At 36.5% G+C, this 16,162-nt stretch overlaps 1 protein-coding gene across 2 annotated transcripts in view; it reads right to left on the reverse strand.

The window, feature by feature from the left end:
* LOC106131360 (LIM domain only protein 3) overlaps window positions 1-16,162 on the reverse strand; it is a 51,382-nt gene continuing 35,220 nt past the window's right edge. For both annotated transcript variants that reach the window (XM_013330448.2, XM_013330449.2), the window contains exons 2-6: window positions 7,470-7,625; window positions 6,921-7,093; window positions 5,789-5,914; window positions 1,944-2,094; window positions 1-1,574 (exon numbers count right to left, since the gene is read on the reverse strand). In XM_013330448.2, the coding sequence (XP_013185902.2) occupies window positions 1,434-1,574; window positions 1,944-2,094; window positions 5,789-5,914; window positions 6,921-7,093; window positions 7,470-7,625 (747 nt within the window). In that variant the 3' untranslated portion in view covers window positions 1-1,433. The remainder of the gene's footprint in view (window positions 1,575-1,943; window positions 2,095-5,788; window positions 5,915-6,920; window positions 7,094-7,469; window positions 7,626-16,162) is intronic.

Raw genomic sequence — 16,162 nt, forward strand, 5'->3', positions numbered from 1 at the left:
CAAGGCTTTAATGATCTACATCTTTGGTCGTATCATTGGTTAAAGGGGAACCAGACACATTGGCGTTTACATAAATGTGTTTCTGTCTGTACATGGTGCTCTTATATAGGAATTACAATGTACAGTCGTCTACCAAAGTGTTAATACAATAATTCGTAAAATTTGCGAAGCACGTTCACGTTTCAACATCTTAACTAAGACGACTGCACCTAAATGCAAAGTAACTGTTTTTGAAGTACATTCATTTAAAATGTCGCTAAAGAAACTAGTTTGAACTATTTTTAATTACAATATATTCTACCTAATACATGAATTTTCACAATTCTCTAATTCAAGTAGTCGTCTATCAGATAATATTCTACTTAAAGTTAAATATTTACAGGAATAATACAAACATTACAACAATGTTTATAATAAACTTAACAAATAATATACAATATAGGTACAAAACGAAATAACATATTGGATTTAAGCAAAAATAAATTCTACGAAGGCCAAGCCAAATAATTTACAAGTGTGAAAATATACAAAAACTTAATAATTAGTATTTTGGTTAAATCTATTACCTGAACTGATTCTGAACGTGTATTGCAGACAAAATAGATTGAAGTAAATAACAGGTTATCATTCTATACGAAATTGGCAAACAAAGGTAAAAAGTTATCACCAAAGTTACGAAAATGGTTGGTACCTTTGTAAATATATGTGTGATACATTCACACTTATATTTCCTGGTTACATAGATGATCGTGTTTGTAATACAAGATGTTCAGTGGTCCAAGAGATTCAAACACAAAATACTTTTCTTAATAATCGAACATTATTTATTTACAATAACAGTTAATTAGATGCTATAATACATTTAAAATTTATTCGAAAATGAAATTACGGCAGTCTTATAACCCGCTCAAGGTTAACTGTTCTTACAGTCAAAGACAATATTAGATCAATTCGATTTTCCAAGTTAGAGCTGTGTCATCGACTGTACCAAAGGCAAGTACATACTAAACATTTATATCGCCCAGCTAAAATGTAAAATTTTTATTTTCCTTAAGCATGTACTCCACTTTTTGATTACAGCCTGAAAACATATAAAATATTGATTCTTCGTACATTATTATAGAAACTATTCTAATGCAGCAAAATTGCTCATCTGAGATCATCTTATGAGATTTAATAAACTAAAACATCCATCGTTTCAAATAACATTTATACATGAAAATTTTCATATAAGTAGGTCAAGATTGTTTAAGCCTACCTCACAATAAAGGGGACTAACTACGTTTTGGCATTTACTTTGAATATCTCGAACATGAGTCCACGCGCGTATCGTCCACAATTCGAGTTGGGTTCCACTGAATCACACTTTATAGCACGCCTATTTAGTGTTGATACTTAGCGTACGGATGAGCGGCGTCTCACACGCGGTAGTCTCAGCTGGACGCAGATAGGCCGAGGGGTTTGAGGTGCGGGGGAGGGACGAAGGGCGCGGGTGACGAGCCAGACATGTTGTTGTTGAGGTCCCCGGCGCGGCTGGAGCCGTTCATCAGGCCACCCATTGCGTTGCTGGTCTGCTGTTAAAAGATATCCAGAATTAAGAAGGGTATATTGTTTTGTGAATTCTAGCACTCATTACCTATTGCTGTGAAGATTTAAATTGTGAAGGACGTACAAACAGCAAAGAAATATATGAAACTTTTTCTAAACTTATTATGAAGGTAAATCATCTCATCTCCACTAACAACTTGGTTTTATCCGTTCAAATAATCACATTTACTCGTACCAAGAGGCCGAAAAGGTATCTTTCTATTTTAATTCGTGTCTTCATATCATTCAATCAATTCGATATTCCTGATAACTGGCGCACTCCGGGCTTCTCTCCAGAGAGTTAAGAATGTAACCGTGATTTCAACGTCAGGAAGAAGAAATAATATTTAACTTACAGGTGGTGGCGGTAGATGCGTGGTCTGTCTCTTGAGGTGCGCCAGCGGGGGAGGATTGTAGGCCATGTTGGCGAACACCAGTCTCTCCTCATAATCGTACTCGCAGAGGATCTTGTTCTCGCACAGATAGAACCGGTCGCCCACGCAGAATCTGATAGTAAGAAACACAGTTGTTACCATACATATCAAAACAATGACTACGCTCATCTGTCATTTTCGAATTTACAACTTGTGTTCAGAACACACAAAATAATCTTTGCTTAGCTTTGGTCTTAATACTAAAGGCGTTGCAGACTCGACAAAGGTAAATGTGTAAAAGTGAACCCTGGGCCCCGTAACACTGTGGTAGAGAGTACAACTTAAGATGCAAAGATGAGAGAGTGAATCTAAGCTTATCTTTGGTAAAGAAAATTGAATAAGGAAGCAACCAACAGCTAATGATTTAATCGGAACTAAGTATGTTGTGATGGAGAGAAAAAAAAGAGTTCTCTTTTAATCTTTACGAAACATATATACAAAAATATTAAATTAATTTAAATTATCTAAATGATTTGTTCCCAATCTCTAACCCTTTGTTATGACCATGACCAATCAATAATAGTTAACTATTATTGCACATAAACTTTGTGTTCTTACATGGTGCATATATATGTATGTTAATTTATAAATTAATCTTATCTTACACTGCCTTCAATATTTTTTTCCTAATTAGTGATCTAATAACAACAACGACATAATTCCGCGAACATGTGGAAAGTAAAACGGAAGCACCTGCGTACCTATACAATTTAAGGTTCTATTCCACGCGATGCAGTTACCAAGAGGGCAGGAAGATCCAATTAATGATGCTATATGAGTGCACGGCAATGCGGCTTCACCTACGCAGTATTGAACTAGCATCGCAAATCATATTAACCCATTTCCCCCGCGTTTTCACATTTTACATATACAACCTTTAGAGCCGTTTAGATTCTTATCTATAAGATTATTACTGAAACCACAGTAAAACGTCTTACAAATAAAATTTACTATCATGGGTTGAAAGGTCGCCGTGAAAAAAAGAGGCGATAACGTCACGCGAGCGCGCATCCCTCAATGTAGAAAACAAAAGGTATCGCCTTCAACTCGCCAGTGGCCGCTTGGCCGCCGGAACCCATCCTGATAACACCGGCCTTATCTCCCCTCGTACCCCATCTTCCTCCCACCACCCCACGTCTCTGCTACCCTGCCAACTCTTTTGTTTCACTTGTCACAAAAATTAAGCGCAATAGCTCGCTACAAATGTCTCTTTTTTAAGGGGCCAATTTCCACCGCAACTCAGTCGATTTCGCCGCTCTTAATTAACTTTATTTCCTGTTCTCTCCATTGCTGACTTTTGTTTTTGGGGGTTGTTCTTTTTATTTTGCTATTTTTTGTCTGCAGCCGCCTAATGGAAAAGATGTAGAATGAAATTTTAATGACTACGCAAGTTAAGCTTTGTGCGGGATCGCCATTGTGTCGAAGCGATAGCGTCGCAGTTTGACGTTCTGCGTCTCTATTGAATGTTCTCACCGGCCCCGAACAATGGTGTTTAAGGGACTGTACAGAATTGTATCGTTCTCTTTTGATGAAGTAGCTGAGTTGGAGGTGGGTGCAATATATAGAACGCGCAAGCAAAGATGACGCATTCGTATAAATCAGTGGTTCCCAACCCATTTTACCTATATCCATAGTTTGTTATGCTAATAAATTATTATCAGTAACTAAATGATTATCTGGCAACGGCAATAACTGACCTATTTAATCCAATGAACGATGCATATAATCACATCCTCACAAAAAGCAATGTGATATCGCTCAGTGTCACACCAACCGCGAACGGGATGGTTGCCCACGCAGAGATAAATACGAGAACCAATAAAAAAAAGCATGGAATTTCGGGCATATTAAAAGTCGGATTGATTTCAGACAACACCCTGAGAACCTTCTTCATTAATAAATTAAATTTAGAAATAATCTCATTCATTCTCTTTTTTGTCAGAAAGCATAGCGCACATCAGCGAGTTGTATATTTTCTACTCAACAGATTAAAACAACAGAATCCATCCATTGAGGACCGCTGGAAGGTTTATTCTGGCGAACGGTGCGTGTAATATTCGCCTCACATTTACATGCGATATGATTCGCTTCGCGCCGCTAAGCCGTCGGGCACCGGGCGGCCGCACGGAAGCCGCGAGCGAGCTTTAGATTGCCACTAAATTATTTAGCCGTTTAGCGATATTCTGATATCAGCCGTCCGCCGCGATCGGACAGCCTGCAAATTGGATTCAGATTTCTGCTGCCGTGGAAATTGATTTGTACCTGATATTTAATAGGCGCCGCTTCATTTTGATACCCAATGCGTATTAGTTAGGTAAATATTAGATTTTGTGTTTATTTTTAGTTTCTAAGCTGAACATTTTTAAGCAACCTTAGCTAGAAAACAATACCTTTATAGAACTCTCTCTCTCTCATATCTGCGTGTTCCCGGCTGCACCCTCCACGGAAGTGTTTCAGGGCCCGGGGTCCAGTTTTGGCGTCCTCGGATTCGGACAGTTCATTTGATAATACTTAGATAAATATAATAAAATCATTCATCATGATCATCACACAAAATTTGTTTAGTTATAACCTTAAGTGATATGAAGGGAGATCATTTGTTGTTATCGGTAAACTAATTTTAAATTCACTTGCGTTGGTAACTATCAAAATAACCGCGTTGTTTATCGCAAAATTAATGCCAAAACAAATACAATGAAGCGTTATCTGTAATGTTTACAAATTCGTACACCCAGAAAATATTTTTGAAGTGGAAACAAATAGCAAAAACATTTTCTGTTGATTTCCAAAACAGCTGTACACAGGATGCTAGGAACTGGATTGGAGGAGCACTTGAATGAATATGTAATTCGGGGATGTCGCGAGACGTACCTACTAACTGGAGAAAGGTCCACCAGTGACATATAAACCATTCAGGCGGCTCCAATCTCGCGACTTTTCTATTATTTAAACGGACGCAGTCCGACGAAGATTGCCGTTTTCGCGCTGACACCCCTATTCTGAAGTGGATGATTTGTTTTTAAAAGCTTTTTTGATTTCACTTCGTGAAACTTTTTTTAATAAGAAGACGAATTTTTTAAAATTGTTAATGGCTCTAAAAGAAAATTTTAGTTCAGTTAAAGATTGCTATGAAGATAAATATGTAAATTATATTATTTCAATTTTGTAATATAAAAACTCATGAGGACAACTAGCTTTTTTATGAATTCAATATAGAGTTATTACTGTTATATATCCTGATTAAGTACGACTTTGCCCCTTTTGGTATTTGAGTACACAGCTACTAGAGCTTCATCTCTTCAACTTCATCAATCTTCTCATGCAAGCGCATCTGTTTTGAGATTACTCTTAACCCGACCATTCACCAGTATATCCTTAATTTGATTCAAATACGTTCATCTGTGCTAAATTTCCTACGTCTGTTTACTTATTTTGTATATTCGCCTGATTCGAAGATGTTCTTTCCAGAATAAGCCCGCCGGGAACGATACTCGGGTCGAGTGACAATCGCCGTGCATCGCGCAATAGAATTGAATAAAATAGTAATCACAATGTGAGTGCAAGTTATGAGACAGCCAGTGAAACACGACCAAGATACATTTTTGATGTCATTTGCAAATCTTTACTTTCCATAAAGCCAGAGTTATTACTATTAACTCATTTTAATCCACATAAACAACTTATTTAATGATTTTCCGGAGAGGTAAGGAGCGATTGTGATTAGAAAAAAAAACTATTTCTTAAAGAAAAAAAATTGTAAGACTTACCTGTGATTGCACTGTTGACAAGCAAAGCATTCCAAATGGTAGACATTGCTGCGCGCGCGCATCACCATCTCAAACGCAGGGATCACCTTGTTGCACGCCGCACAATACCCCGTATTTCCGAATAACCTGGCAATGGGTAATAAAATAAGGTTTAATTTATTAATTTATTAAATATAAGAAAAGAATCTGTCTGTGTGATATTTCAATATCAACCGCTAGCCTAAACCGCTGGGTCTACGGATATGAAATGTAGCCTGGTATGTATGTTCGTTATGTAATTGAGAAGTTTTCCCAAAATTTACACATGAACGGGCATTTTTGTTTTACATAGACTCAAAGCTACGGGCGTATTATATAGGTATGTATCTATACGGAACATATAACAGAATTCTAGATATGTGTTACTCACGCATCATACTATATTTTATAATAAATTCTTTCATAAAGACTCGAGGCTAATCAGAAAAGGTATGTTTTTCATCATGACCTTACCGGGGATCGAACCTGGGACCTTCTGATAACATATAATCGATGTTATGTTTGAGAATATTTTCAATGTTTTTATGATAAGAAATTGTTTAAAAGTAATTATTGCCGTTTCATTAACAGGTTAAAGTGAACGTCCGTAAAGTAAACAAATCATATTACTTCATAAAACTTAATTGGGTGTCGTTTTTATTATATTCCAAATATTCCTATATAAATGTTAGATATTACGAAACTTCACTCGCCTGCCTACTATTTAATGGTTATTATAGAAAAATTATAGGTACATTTGGTATTGTCAATATTTAATAAATTATCTACTTGCCGTTGTCTTATTCATCATAAGATATCTATTATTGAAAAAAATATTATCTACATTATGCAACATAACGATACGATAGAAATAAACAGATTGAATAGCTACTGTATCCAGATGATCTGAGGACCTGCCCTCTTATCCACGCACATTGAAAAGGTAATGTCTTATCATTTGTCTCTTTCTACCATTTCGGATAACCTAAATGATGGAAAGAGAAGCTTTGTGAATAGACCTCCTGGTTGGATCAAGGATGCAGTGCGATTCTGATGTAGTGATCACAATCGCTATCGTATTGGCTGTCTACCTTTAAGATATGTGAGATCTAACCTTAAATAGTCTCGCTTGCAAAGGATGAGGTTGGCGCGGGTGTAGAGCGTGTGACCGACTTCCCCGAGGCGGCAGTCGCAGCAGCCGCACTTCAGGCAGTCCTCGTGCCACAGCTGGTCCAACGCCTTCAGGAGGTACCGCTCCGTGATCACTTTGCTGCACCCGGCGCATATCTACGGGGTAAACAAAAACATTTGTAAAATTTTTGTGAAGTTGATGATATCAATTTAAGAGACATCAAGATTTTAGAAATATTGGATCATTTCTGCTTTTTTTTATTTGGGTGTTTCTCTATCTTAGGTACACGTTTTCCAAAAAAAAATTAAATTATTTGACTATAGTCGATTGTTTATGATATTTATTTGTAGACATCTTCTCCTAGAATGCACAGGCGTTGTATATGAAAAACAGTCCACAATGAAGTAGGTAACTACCTGTACTGTGGGATTTTAGGAAGCGGTCAGGCTCTCTTAATGAAATGAATGGCCAACATATGAGCGTCTAGATAAAGAATGCTGACTGGCAAACAGAGAGATCATTGACATTCACCTGTGGCTGAGTCTGCTGCGTCGGCGTGGAACTGTTGGGCTGCGAGGGCGCAGGCAGGGGCGACGCGCGCGCCTCCTTGGTGACGTCCATGGCCAACATGCTTGCGTCTAGCCGGGGACTACCGCCACTGGCCTGCTGCGGCGTACGCCTCTCGCACTGCAAAGAAATATATAAATTAATTTTTATTTACTAAGAAGCACCTTCACTGTTATTAATTCAGCTTTAGAAAAAAATTATAGATCAGGTATCTTGTTGACCTTTATTTTAATATCATTTAACATTCATTTGTTAAGTCAACGCTTACAAGGACTTTATTTGCGATTTGGAACAATGCGTCAAGTCATAGAAGCCGTTTTATGTTACAGCATAAAATTCAGAACCATGAAATTTACTGCCCGTAATAATTTCTCGAAAAAATTAGCACAACTACTCAACCGATTAATGAGAACGAGAAACACGACCCACAGTTTCCGAACTATAGCAAATTATGTACCTAAATATCGAATAAATAAATAAAAAAGTTCGTAATTGAGATCGTGTCGGGAAAAAACGACCTGTAAGCAATAAAGTTAGATCATAGAATATAAATAGTACAGAAGGACCAATGCGTACGTAGGGACACCGCAATATTTCATACTCTACAATGGTCTACATTAAAGATCGAGCGTTTCACCGTCTTTACCTGCCTTATAAAGATATTACTTAAAAATAATCTCACTTTGGTTGTTTTTAACACTTTTATAATTTCTCTTTTTTGTTTTATATAGATATAACATAGCTACTTAAGTACAAGACAGTGACGAGTGAGAGTACATCATCGGGATAAGCACTAAGAAGCACAACGCTATTTAATGATATTTAAAGAGTATGAAAAGTTGTTACTTTTTTACTCTATTAAATGTCAGTTCTACTCTTTCAACATTTTGGGATTTAGCGCGGAGTGAACCGACGAAGTCATGGTTAATTAATATTTTAAATACAACATTTTTCAATTAAATTTGGCAACTACAGTCTCGCACCAACCCACAAGCCCAGTATTTTTTTTTTTGCTAACCTTTCGACTTTATTTCACGGCCGGTGTCGTTACAATTCGAAATCGTGTCGATTCCCAAGTGACAGCTAGCTTAAACAATGCCTATTGTGGACTCATGACGAATGCTTCGCAGTCCTCATTTTTGTGTGTTTTGAAGAGAGCGTCCATTCAACCGTCCGATGATAATAGGACACGGATATTGGACGGAAACATGCACCGACCACAAAATTGTGTCAATGACTGTTTGTTTAATCTACAGAGGAAGTTAATCAACTCTGTTGTAGTTTACTTGAGCTCTGAATGGCAGCGGAGCTCATATCCCATGCCGTAGCTAATCTCTTAATTGCCTTTTAATGTAACAATAGTTAATTTACCGTGATTTTTATACAATACGCACGCACAAAAGCTCATAATTCATTGCAAAGCGCGTATGGAACTGTTAATTAATGATAATAATACTTTAATGAGTGATGATAAATCATGCCATGCAAGCTGTCGTGCAATTAATTCTTTGCGTTGAAATATTCTCGGAAATAAAGCACGAATATCAAACTGTTTATAATAATATTATTTTCAGTAATTGCGTAAGTAAGTAGGTATTATAACATTCCATAATATTGGATGAATATAAAAATCTCGCTATTCATCTGTTAAATCTATGTTTTTTGACAAAATCTTTATGAAGGAAAACCTGTTGCCTACTCATTAACAACATGTCTTTTTACTAAACATAATAAATGCTACTTTAATCAAAAAATCCATTCATAAATAAGCCAAACAAATATCCAAAAGACTAACAGTGATAGTCGCAGATAAAGCAAAGCAACAAATCCGAGCGAAGCCAATCGTCCGGTACGGCACGTTCTCGCGTCCGACATTTTTTCCATCGACAGTGAAGTGAGCCTTCGTGAATAATTACCGCGCGGTGACAGAGACACGCCACGCCACTCGACAACAACCCGTACCGAATGCAACCGGCCGAGATTAGAAGCAGTCGAAGCAAAAAAGCTCACGCCTTCCATTAACGCTGACTTTCCAAATGTCAATACGCACGAATTAGGATTTAACGAACGTCAGTCATTCGCGTCCAGAATAAAACTATGCGAAAGTGTTGTTGTGATACGTGACGGCTAACACTCTGAATATGTAAACCAACTTATTATTTTAACAGAGCTTTTAGCATAATATGAATGCCTTGCTTATCTCATTACTTTAAGCATGTTTAACTTAAACAGAAACCTAACGTAATAAATTAGTGTTACACAACACTTTAAGTACAAAACACTCGCACTTACATTTGGACATTATTTCAGTTTCTCAAGCAGTAATTTTACAGGAGTGTAAGGCGTCGCCTTCTCATGTGCCTAGATACATTTTTGGTAACCTCTTTAATTATATATTCAAAACCAAGCTAGTGCAGAGCCTTGCATGTCTACATTCAGCATCAGAAATAACACCAACAATACAAAAGTAACACCGTCAGTAGCATTGGCTTACTGGACGTTACCTTGTTAAGTTCAGTATGAAGCGGACTGTTGCGATGGCTAGTAAATTGGAGGATAAAGCTTAGTCCCCACGGAGTCAGCGTCCAGCAACGCAGCCACGTTAATGATTAACACAGACGCGCCAGAGACCAATTATGTGCTGCCACCACCACTCCAAATTAGAAACTATTTTGGCCCATTAGTGGCCAACTTCATAATCAATTACACGTTAAAATTTCACAGCGCTGTTTGGTCTCTGTTTGGATAATCTGAGTTTGTGGTCCCATGGCGAGCTATTACGCGCGCTGTACGGGCCATAAAGGTTTTTGTTGCACTGTTGGAAAATTTTAATGCACATTCGGAATGCATTTCAGTTCAGGTAATTTTATTAAGGTCGTAGATGAATAGTAATCCCACTAGCCCAGTAATGCTAAATTATAGTATTATTTTAAAATTTCGTCATACTTCCTTTTTACTTTGACGAATGTTTTAAGGAATTGTGGTATATGAAAATAAAGAAGTAGTCTGAAGAAGAGATCTATGATAATACAGTCTATTGATACAGTAAACTGTTTTCTTTTATGAAGGGTATGAAAGTGGAGATGGATGGACATACCTTCCCTTAGAATTTTAGTGGAACATTATGACAACCCTAGGACATTACCAAACACAAAACAGCTAGAATACCTCACAGCACTTTATCTGTTTATTAAAAACTAGCGACCCGCCCCGGCTTCGCACGGATGCACAGCCGATACTAAATATATCTCTATAAGAACTAACTAAAGGACCGCCCGCAAAGTGCAAAACCCCTTCAGAACCAAACGTCCAATTTTAATCATTCACAGAGCAAATATTATCTACATAAACTGTACTTATTGATGAAATTATTTATTTTGATAAGGATTAATAGCATGAGTAAAAAAAAACGCGTTTAAATGTAGGCCAAAAAAAATTCAAGATTTTTAAATAAAAATGTGGTTGTTGTGCCTCACTCGACATAGATAGGTATAGTGTGTCACGGAATTTTTTGTAGATATTTATAAGATCTACAATTAATTAAAACATTTTATGGTTCTATCTTTTGTAGTTTAGGCAGCGAACGTAAAATAAGTAACTTTTTGGTTGATTTTTTTTAGTTTGTGTCCGAAAAATCCAAATATATTACGGAACACTATTTTTTTTTTCAAAATAAAATATAGTCTATGTTACTCGTGGATAAAGTAGCTTTCGAATGGTGAAAGAATTTTTAAAATCGGTCTAGTAGTTTTTGAGCCTATTCATTACAACCAAACAAACAAAGTTTTCCTCTTTATAATATTAGTGTAGATATTTAATCAAACTAAAATGTACATTACGTAAAATTACAAATATGATATAAGTAACGTGATAAAAGGCAATCCAATAAAAAATAAGTCTGAAAGTTATCCCCACGCCAACACTTCGGCAACATTTAAAGTCAGCAATACGAATGTACATTACGTCTCAATACAATAATTATAAATAACATAATAACAGGCAATCCAATCAAAAAATGGAGTCTGAAAGTTATCCCCACGCCAACACAGCAAATCTTCGGCAACATTTAGAGGCAGCAACACTAATAGGATTGAGTGCACTCCGCTAATCATAATTCATCAGCGAGATTAAAGAATAACCGGGGAGGCGACGCGAGCGCCCCCTCTCGGCGGGAGAAACAATATGATTGCCACGCCACACCTGCGGAAACGCGGAGGAACCAGACGAGAGCCTAAATAATTCAGACCACTACAATTAACGCGGACGCGTCGTTTTAAATTCGACCGCTAGTCGTGATTAACCCCCTGCATCTTAGTCATAAAGTTGCTCTATATCTGAAAAATCATCATGCCAGATCGAAGTTCAAAATTAACAATCCTCCTAATGCATTTTTTCAGAAATGGCTCAAATGTTATAACTGTAATTATAAAATGTATCCATCCCTATTTTTTAGATTTTATCTGAATTATAAAACTGCATTTTGTTTTAAGAAACTACTATTTCAAATTAAAAGTAGATCAACAATGTCATGCAGCCTTATGGTTCAGTTTAAAAATAAAAACATCCGTTCAGAACGTAGCCAAACTTTAACACCCTATACAGCGTCAAGTTCAAAAGCTTTCGAGTGTCATTCATCGCGATTACTAGAAAAGAAGGGTTCCTACAAACGTTCATTATATACATCTCGTCTTTATTAGACGTTCATCGTGGTAAGTGGAGCCGCCACCGAGCCGCTCGCGACGGCACTTATTTAGCAGATTGCTTCCCCTTAAGCTGTTCTTTAATCTAGCGATGGCCGGCGCATGTTCCGCCACGGGTAAAGTTGTATTCACATGCAAGTGAGATATTTAATAGTTAAACAATTGAAACAATGGAAATCCATACTGGTCTCGTTACTATGAAAAAATCAACCGATGAGGGAAGATATCGTGAGAAAACCAGAGGGATGACGTCTAACAGCAAATTTTATCTTTTAAGAATAATGAAAACGTACAGCATATGTCGATAAAAGACAGAACAAAAACCGGAAAAAATGCAGCTTTACACTGCACACCCTCAGCTTCATCTACTCGTACGCATCCAATTCTTTCTTTGTCCCATGTTTCACTATGCAAGCACACCATAAATAGGTATCTACTTATAGCCTATCGATACGCATTGCATTGCTTTCATGCTGTAGTTGCACGCTTAATTAGTGGATAATGAACGGGAAAGGTACTCCTGATATAATTAACGCTAATCAATACTGCTTTCGTTGTAATCATTAATTGCTGTTATTATATTTCACCTTTATTATCCACATTCACTTAATTAATTGGGTCTCATTAGAGAGTATTTTAATTGGTCGATTCTCTCGTCAATTCAAGGTGAATGAAAATTACATCGAGTAAAATAAGTTATAACTCCGTAGAGTAAGATAATCAGATCGTAAATTAAATGAACAAACAATATTGTCCTCGAGCGAAACCATATCAGAGGTGGGATGTCACAAGCATTACCTCGCTCGCCCAAACCGCGAGAACGAAACGGAATTTCGTTAATACCGGCCCATATTGGATTACTGCCGGCACTCGCCTGCCGCAATAATATAACGAAATTCAAACATTAATAGGCTCAAACACAATCACGGATGGCCGCATAATCGAGTTAGCTGCTATTCGACTAAACCCCTATCGCGTAATCTGCCCCATTGTTTGACAGTCGTTCTGCTGATCATGAGGGCCGATTATTGTGGCAATTTCGTGTTTATTGTTTTCAGGTGTCTCCTGTCACCTGAAGGAGGCACAATACAGCTACTATCTTATCTGTAACTAAGACGCTCGTAAAATGTTACTGTGAGCGTTTATTACAGCTTAATGTGCTGAAGGCGCAATTATAATATTCTCTGGTATTCGCTCAATAGTGTAAGTATCAGATAAATATTTTGAAGAAAGTGCAGTTGAATCCGAGAATAACATCCTTCTTTTCCAACAAAAGATGTGTGCAAACTGACCGAACAATAACAAAGTGCACCGGATAATAAACAAAGTCCCACCGCAGTCCAAGTAAGTGATACGTGGAATATACGTCGGGAAAGTTAAAACTTCCACCTCAGATGCAGCTGAAGGAACAAATAAGTAGATAGAAGCAGTGTCAAAACTGCCAAAAACAAAACTATAAAGTTTGCTTTATAACGAGTAGATATCGCTTTATCTATTTCAGATGTCAGACTCAATTTCGATTGGAGAACTATTTCACTATTCTCTATAACTTGCCAGTCCGGTAATATCTGTTAAAAAATCTTTTTACGGAAGGGTTGTTTTGTTTCACTCTGTGATAATTGGTCCCATTATATTTTTCATTACTACGTGTAATATCTGAGCCTATGCCGCCTGAGAAGTTTCTATGTACTCAATTGAACAAGCATAAACATTATCATTTAAATATAATATAGTGCCTATAAATAATAAAAACGCGAAATAGTTTCTTTGTTTTACTTACATAGTTAACACTTTTTTAATAAATAAATCTTCGTACACAGACAGAATCGTGGGTACTTACTAGATGATTATGTCTATCTACATAACAAATTTAATTGAAAAAAATACTAAACCCAAAGTAATTTAAAAATTCATTGACAATCATTGAGTGACTACTAATTGTAGTGGCCAATATACTACGAATTAAACGGCCAATTCTATTAGCCGGATAGTTACGTCCTCTACTTTGTATCGAGAAGTAATAAAATCGAAAGCGTTTTATGATTACTAAAAAGATATAACGCGGGCTAACATTATTCGTGTAACGTCGGTATTAAGCGATTCTGCTGATGTTTTATTACGAGATAAAACAAACGTCTCGTATTAATTATGACGAGATGCAGTCACATCCCTATCGATCGTAAAGCATCTTTGATGACTGTTGTAAAATAGTCCAAATTGTTGTCATCATAATTTATGAAGCATGTTTATGGGTGAATTTATAGCAATATCTGCCTGGTTTCTATTCGTATCCATGTTATTCAGATATTATCTCAGTTGCTATATTTTATTGTAATGAAAATATTCGTAATATGTGTATTTAGAATATCATAATACATTCATCCGCCGCAAATGGATGGGATATACGATACCCATGCAGCAATAACAATATATATTGCATGTGAAGCATATTGTTTGATTAAATGTTTGTTATACTAGTTCAGTTATAAGCTGACGCCCACTGACATTTCTGTGCCAGTTCTTCCAAGAACCAATTAGCTCTGGATAATGATTCGAATAGTACCTAATTTATTTCATAATTAAAGATCTCAAAATAGACAAACAAAACAAATATTTATGTAGCAAACATTTCACGTATTCATAAGTATTGTCAATTTGATATCAATTAAAAGTAGAAATCTCTCTCTCTTTTGGCAAAATAACTTCATTCATTAAGATCCCTAATTCTTAAGTAAATAATTAATATCAAAAATCTCAAAAGCCAAAAATATGATTAACAATATTAAATATTTGCTTCAAAAATGGATTCTGATTCGCACCGCTTAAGCCAAATTAGCAAGCAAGCCGACGAAGCAAAGTGAATTAAAGCATCCGAGCCTATTACGTGAAGTGAGTTATAAAATAAAGCCGCGGCGAGAACTTCATACATTACAAGCCGATAACCAGACGAGACTTGTGAGACACAAACCAGTCCCTTTTAGTGAAATTGAAAACTTTTTCTGTTACTCATACTGCGGCCGCGGGCGCGACACCGCTCCTTTTAAATCAATTGCCTTTTATAATTAACTTACTCCGTTATTGGAGTGCACTCGCTCGTTGGCTCAATTAAAATCCAATCGTAAATCTGTTGAGAAACAAGTTTTCTGGTAATCAGATGGGATATCGATATAAGTGACACTCTACGAAGGGACATGTTAAATCTATTCATAATTGCATCGCCCAGAGAGGGCCGGAAACGGTTTACTAAACTGGCCGTGTAAGTGTTATCATATCTCTTTCAATTATAGTTATCGTCTTTTAATAATATTATGAAATTGTTACACGTTTTATCTAAGTAAAATTCATTTATACCTTGTTGACTGGAGTGTCTAGTAAAGGATAAGAAACACGCTACTAAGTAAATGCTCCTCTTCAAGGTGTATTGCATTAGTTCCAAAGGGTATCATATTTCAGAATCATTAAAAAAACTTGGGCAAAAAATGTTTCAACGAACTGGGAAGTTCCATTAAAGATGATTACTCGAGTGGTTAAGGGTGTTCCGGCGCCGTCGTGTGTCAATACTGACATTATGCAGTCGCCCTAATGCAATGAAGACCCCGACCTATCGGGCCTCTGCCACTTTTACCTAATTTCTATTAAATATTTATTACATTAGACAAAAGCTATCGAAGGTATCGAGCTCTATGTTTTATTTATTACCTCTTATAAGATTGCTAGCGTTATATAAAACAATCTGATAAATGTGCTATTTCCTGTAGCGATCACATTTTTCAGAATCTGATGTTATTTTTAGAAATTAACGAAAAGTTTTTGTAAGCCAATGAAATGGACAAAATACTGCCTTAGCCAGTTTCTTTGTCTCAACAACAAAATTTGTAGTAAATTTAATCTATAACGTTTTCAGCTAAATATAAGAAGAGTGTTAAATAAATCCATCTGAAGCGAGCAGAAAATGAA

The sequence above is a fragment of the Amyelois transitella genome, chromosome 6 (assembly GCF_032362555.1).
Source record: "Amyelois transitella isolate CPQ chromosome 6, ilAmyTran1.1, whole genome shotgun sequence".
NCBI classification, from domain to species: domain Eukaryota; kingdom Metazoa; phylum Arthropoda; class Insecta; order Lepidoptera; family Pyralidae; genus Amyelois; species Amyelois transitella.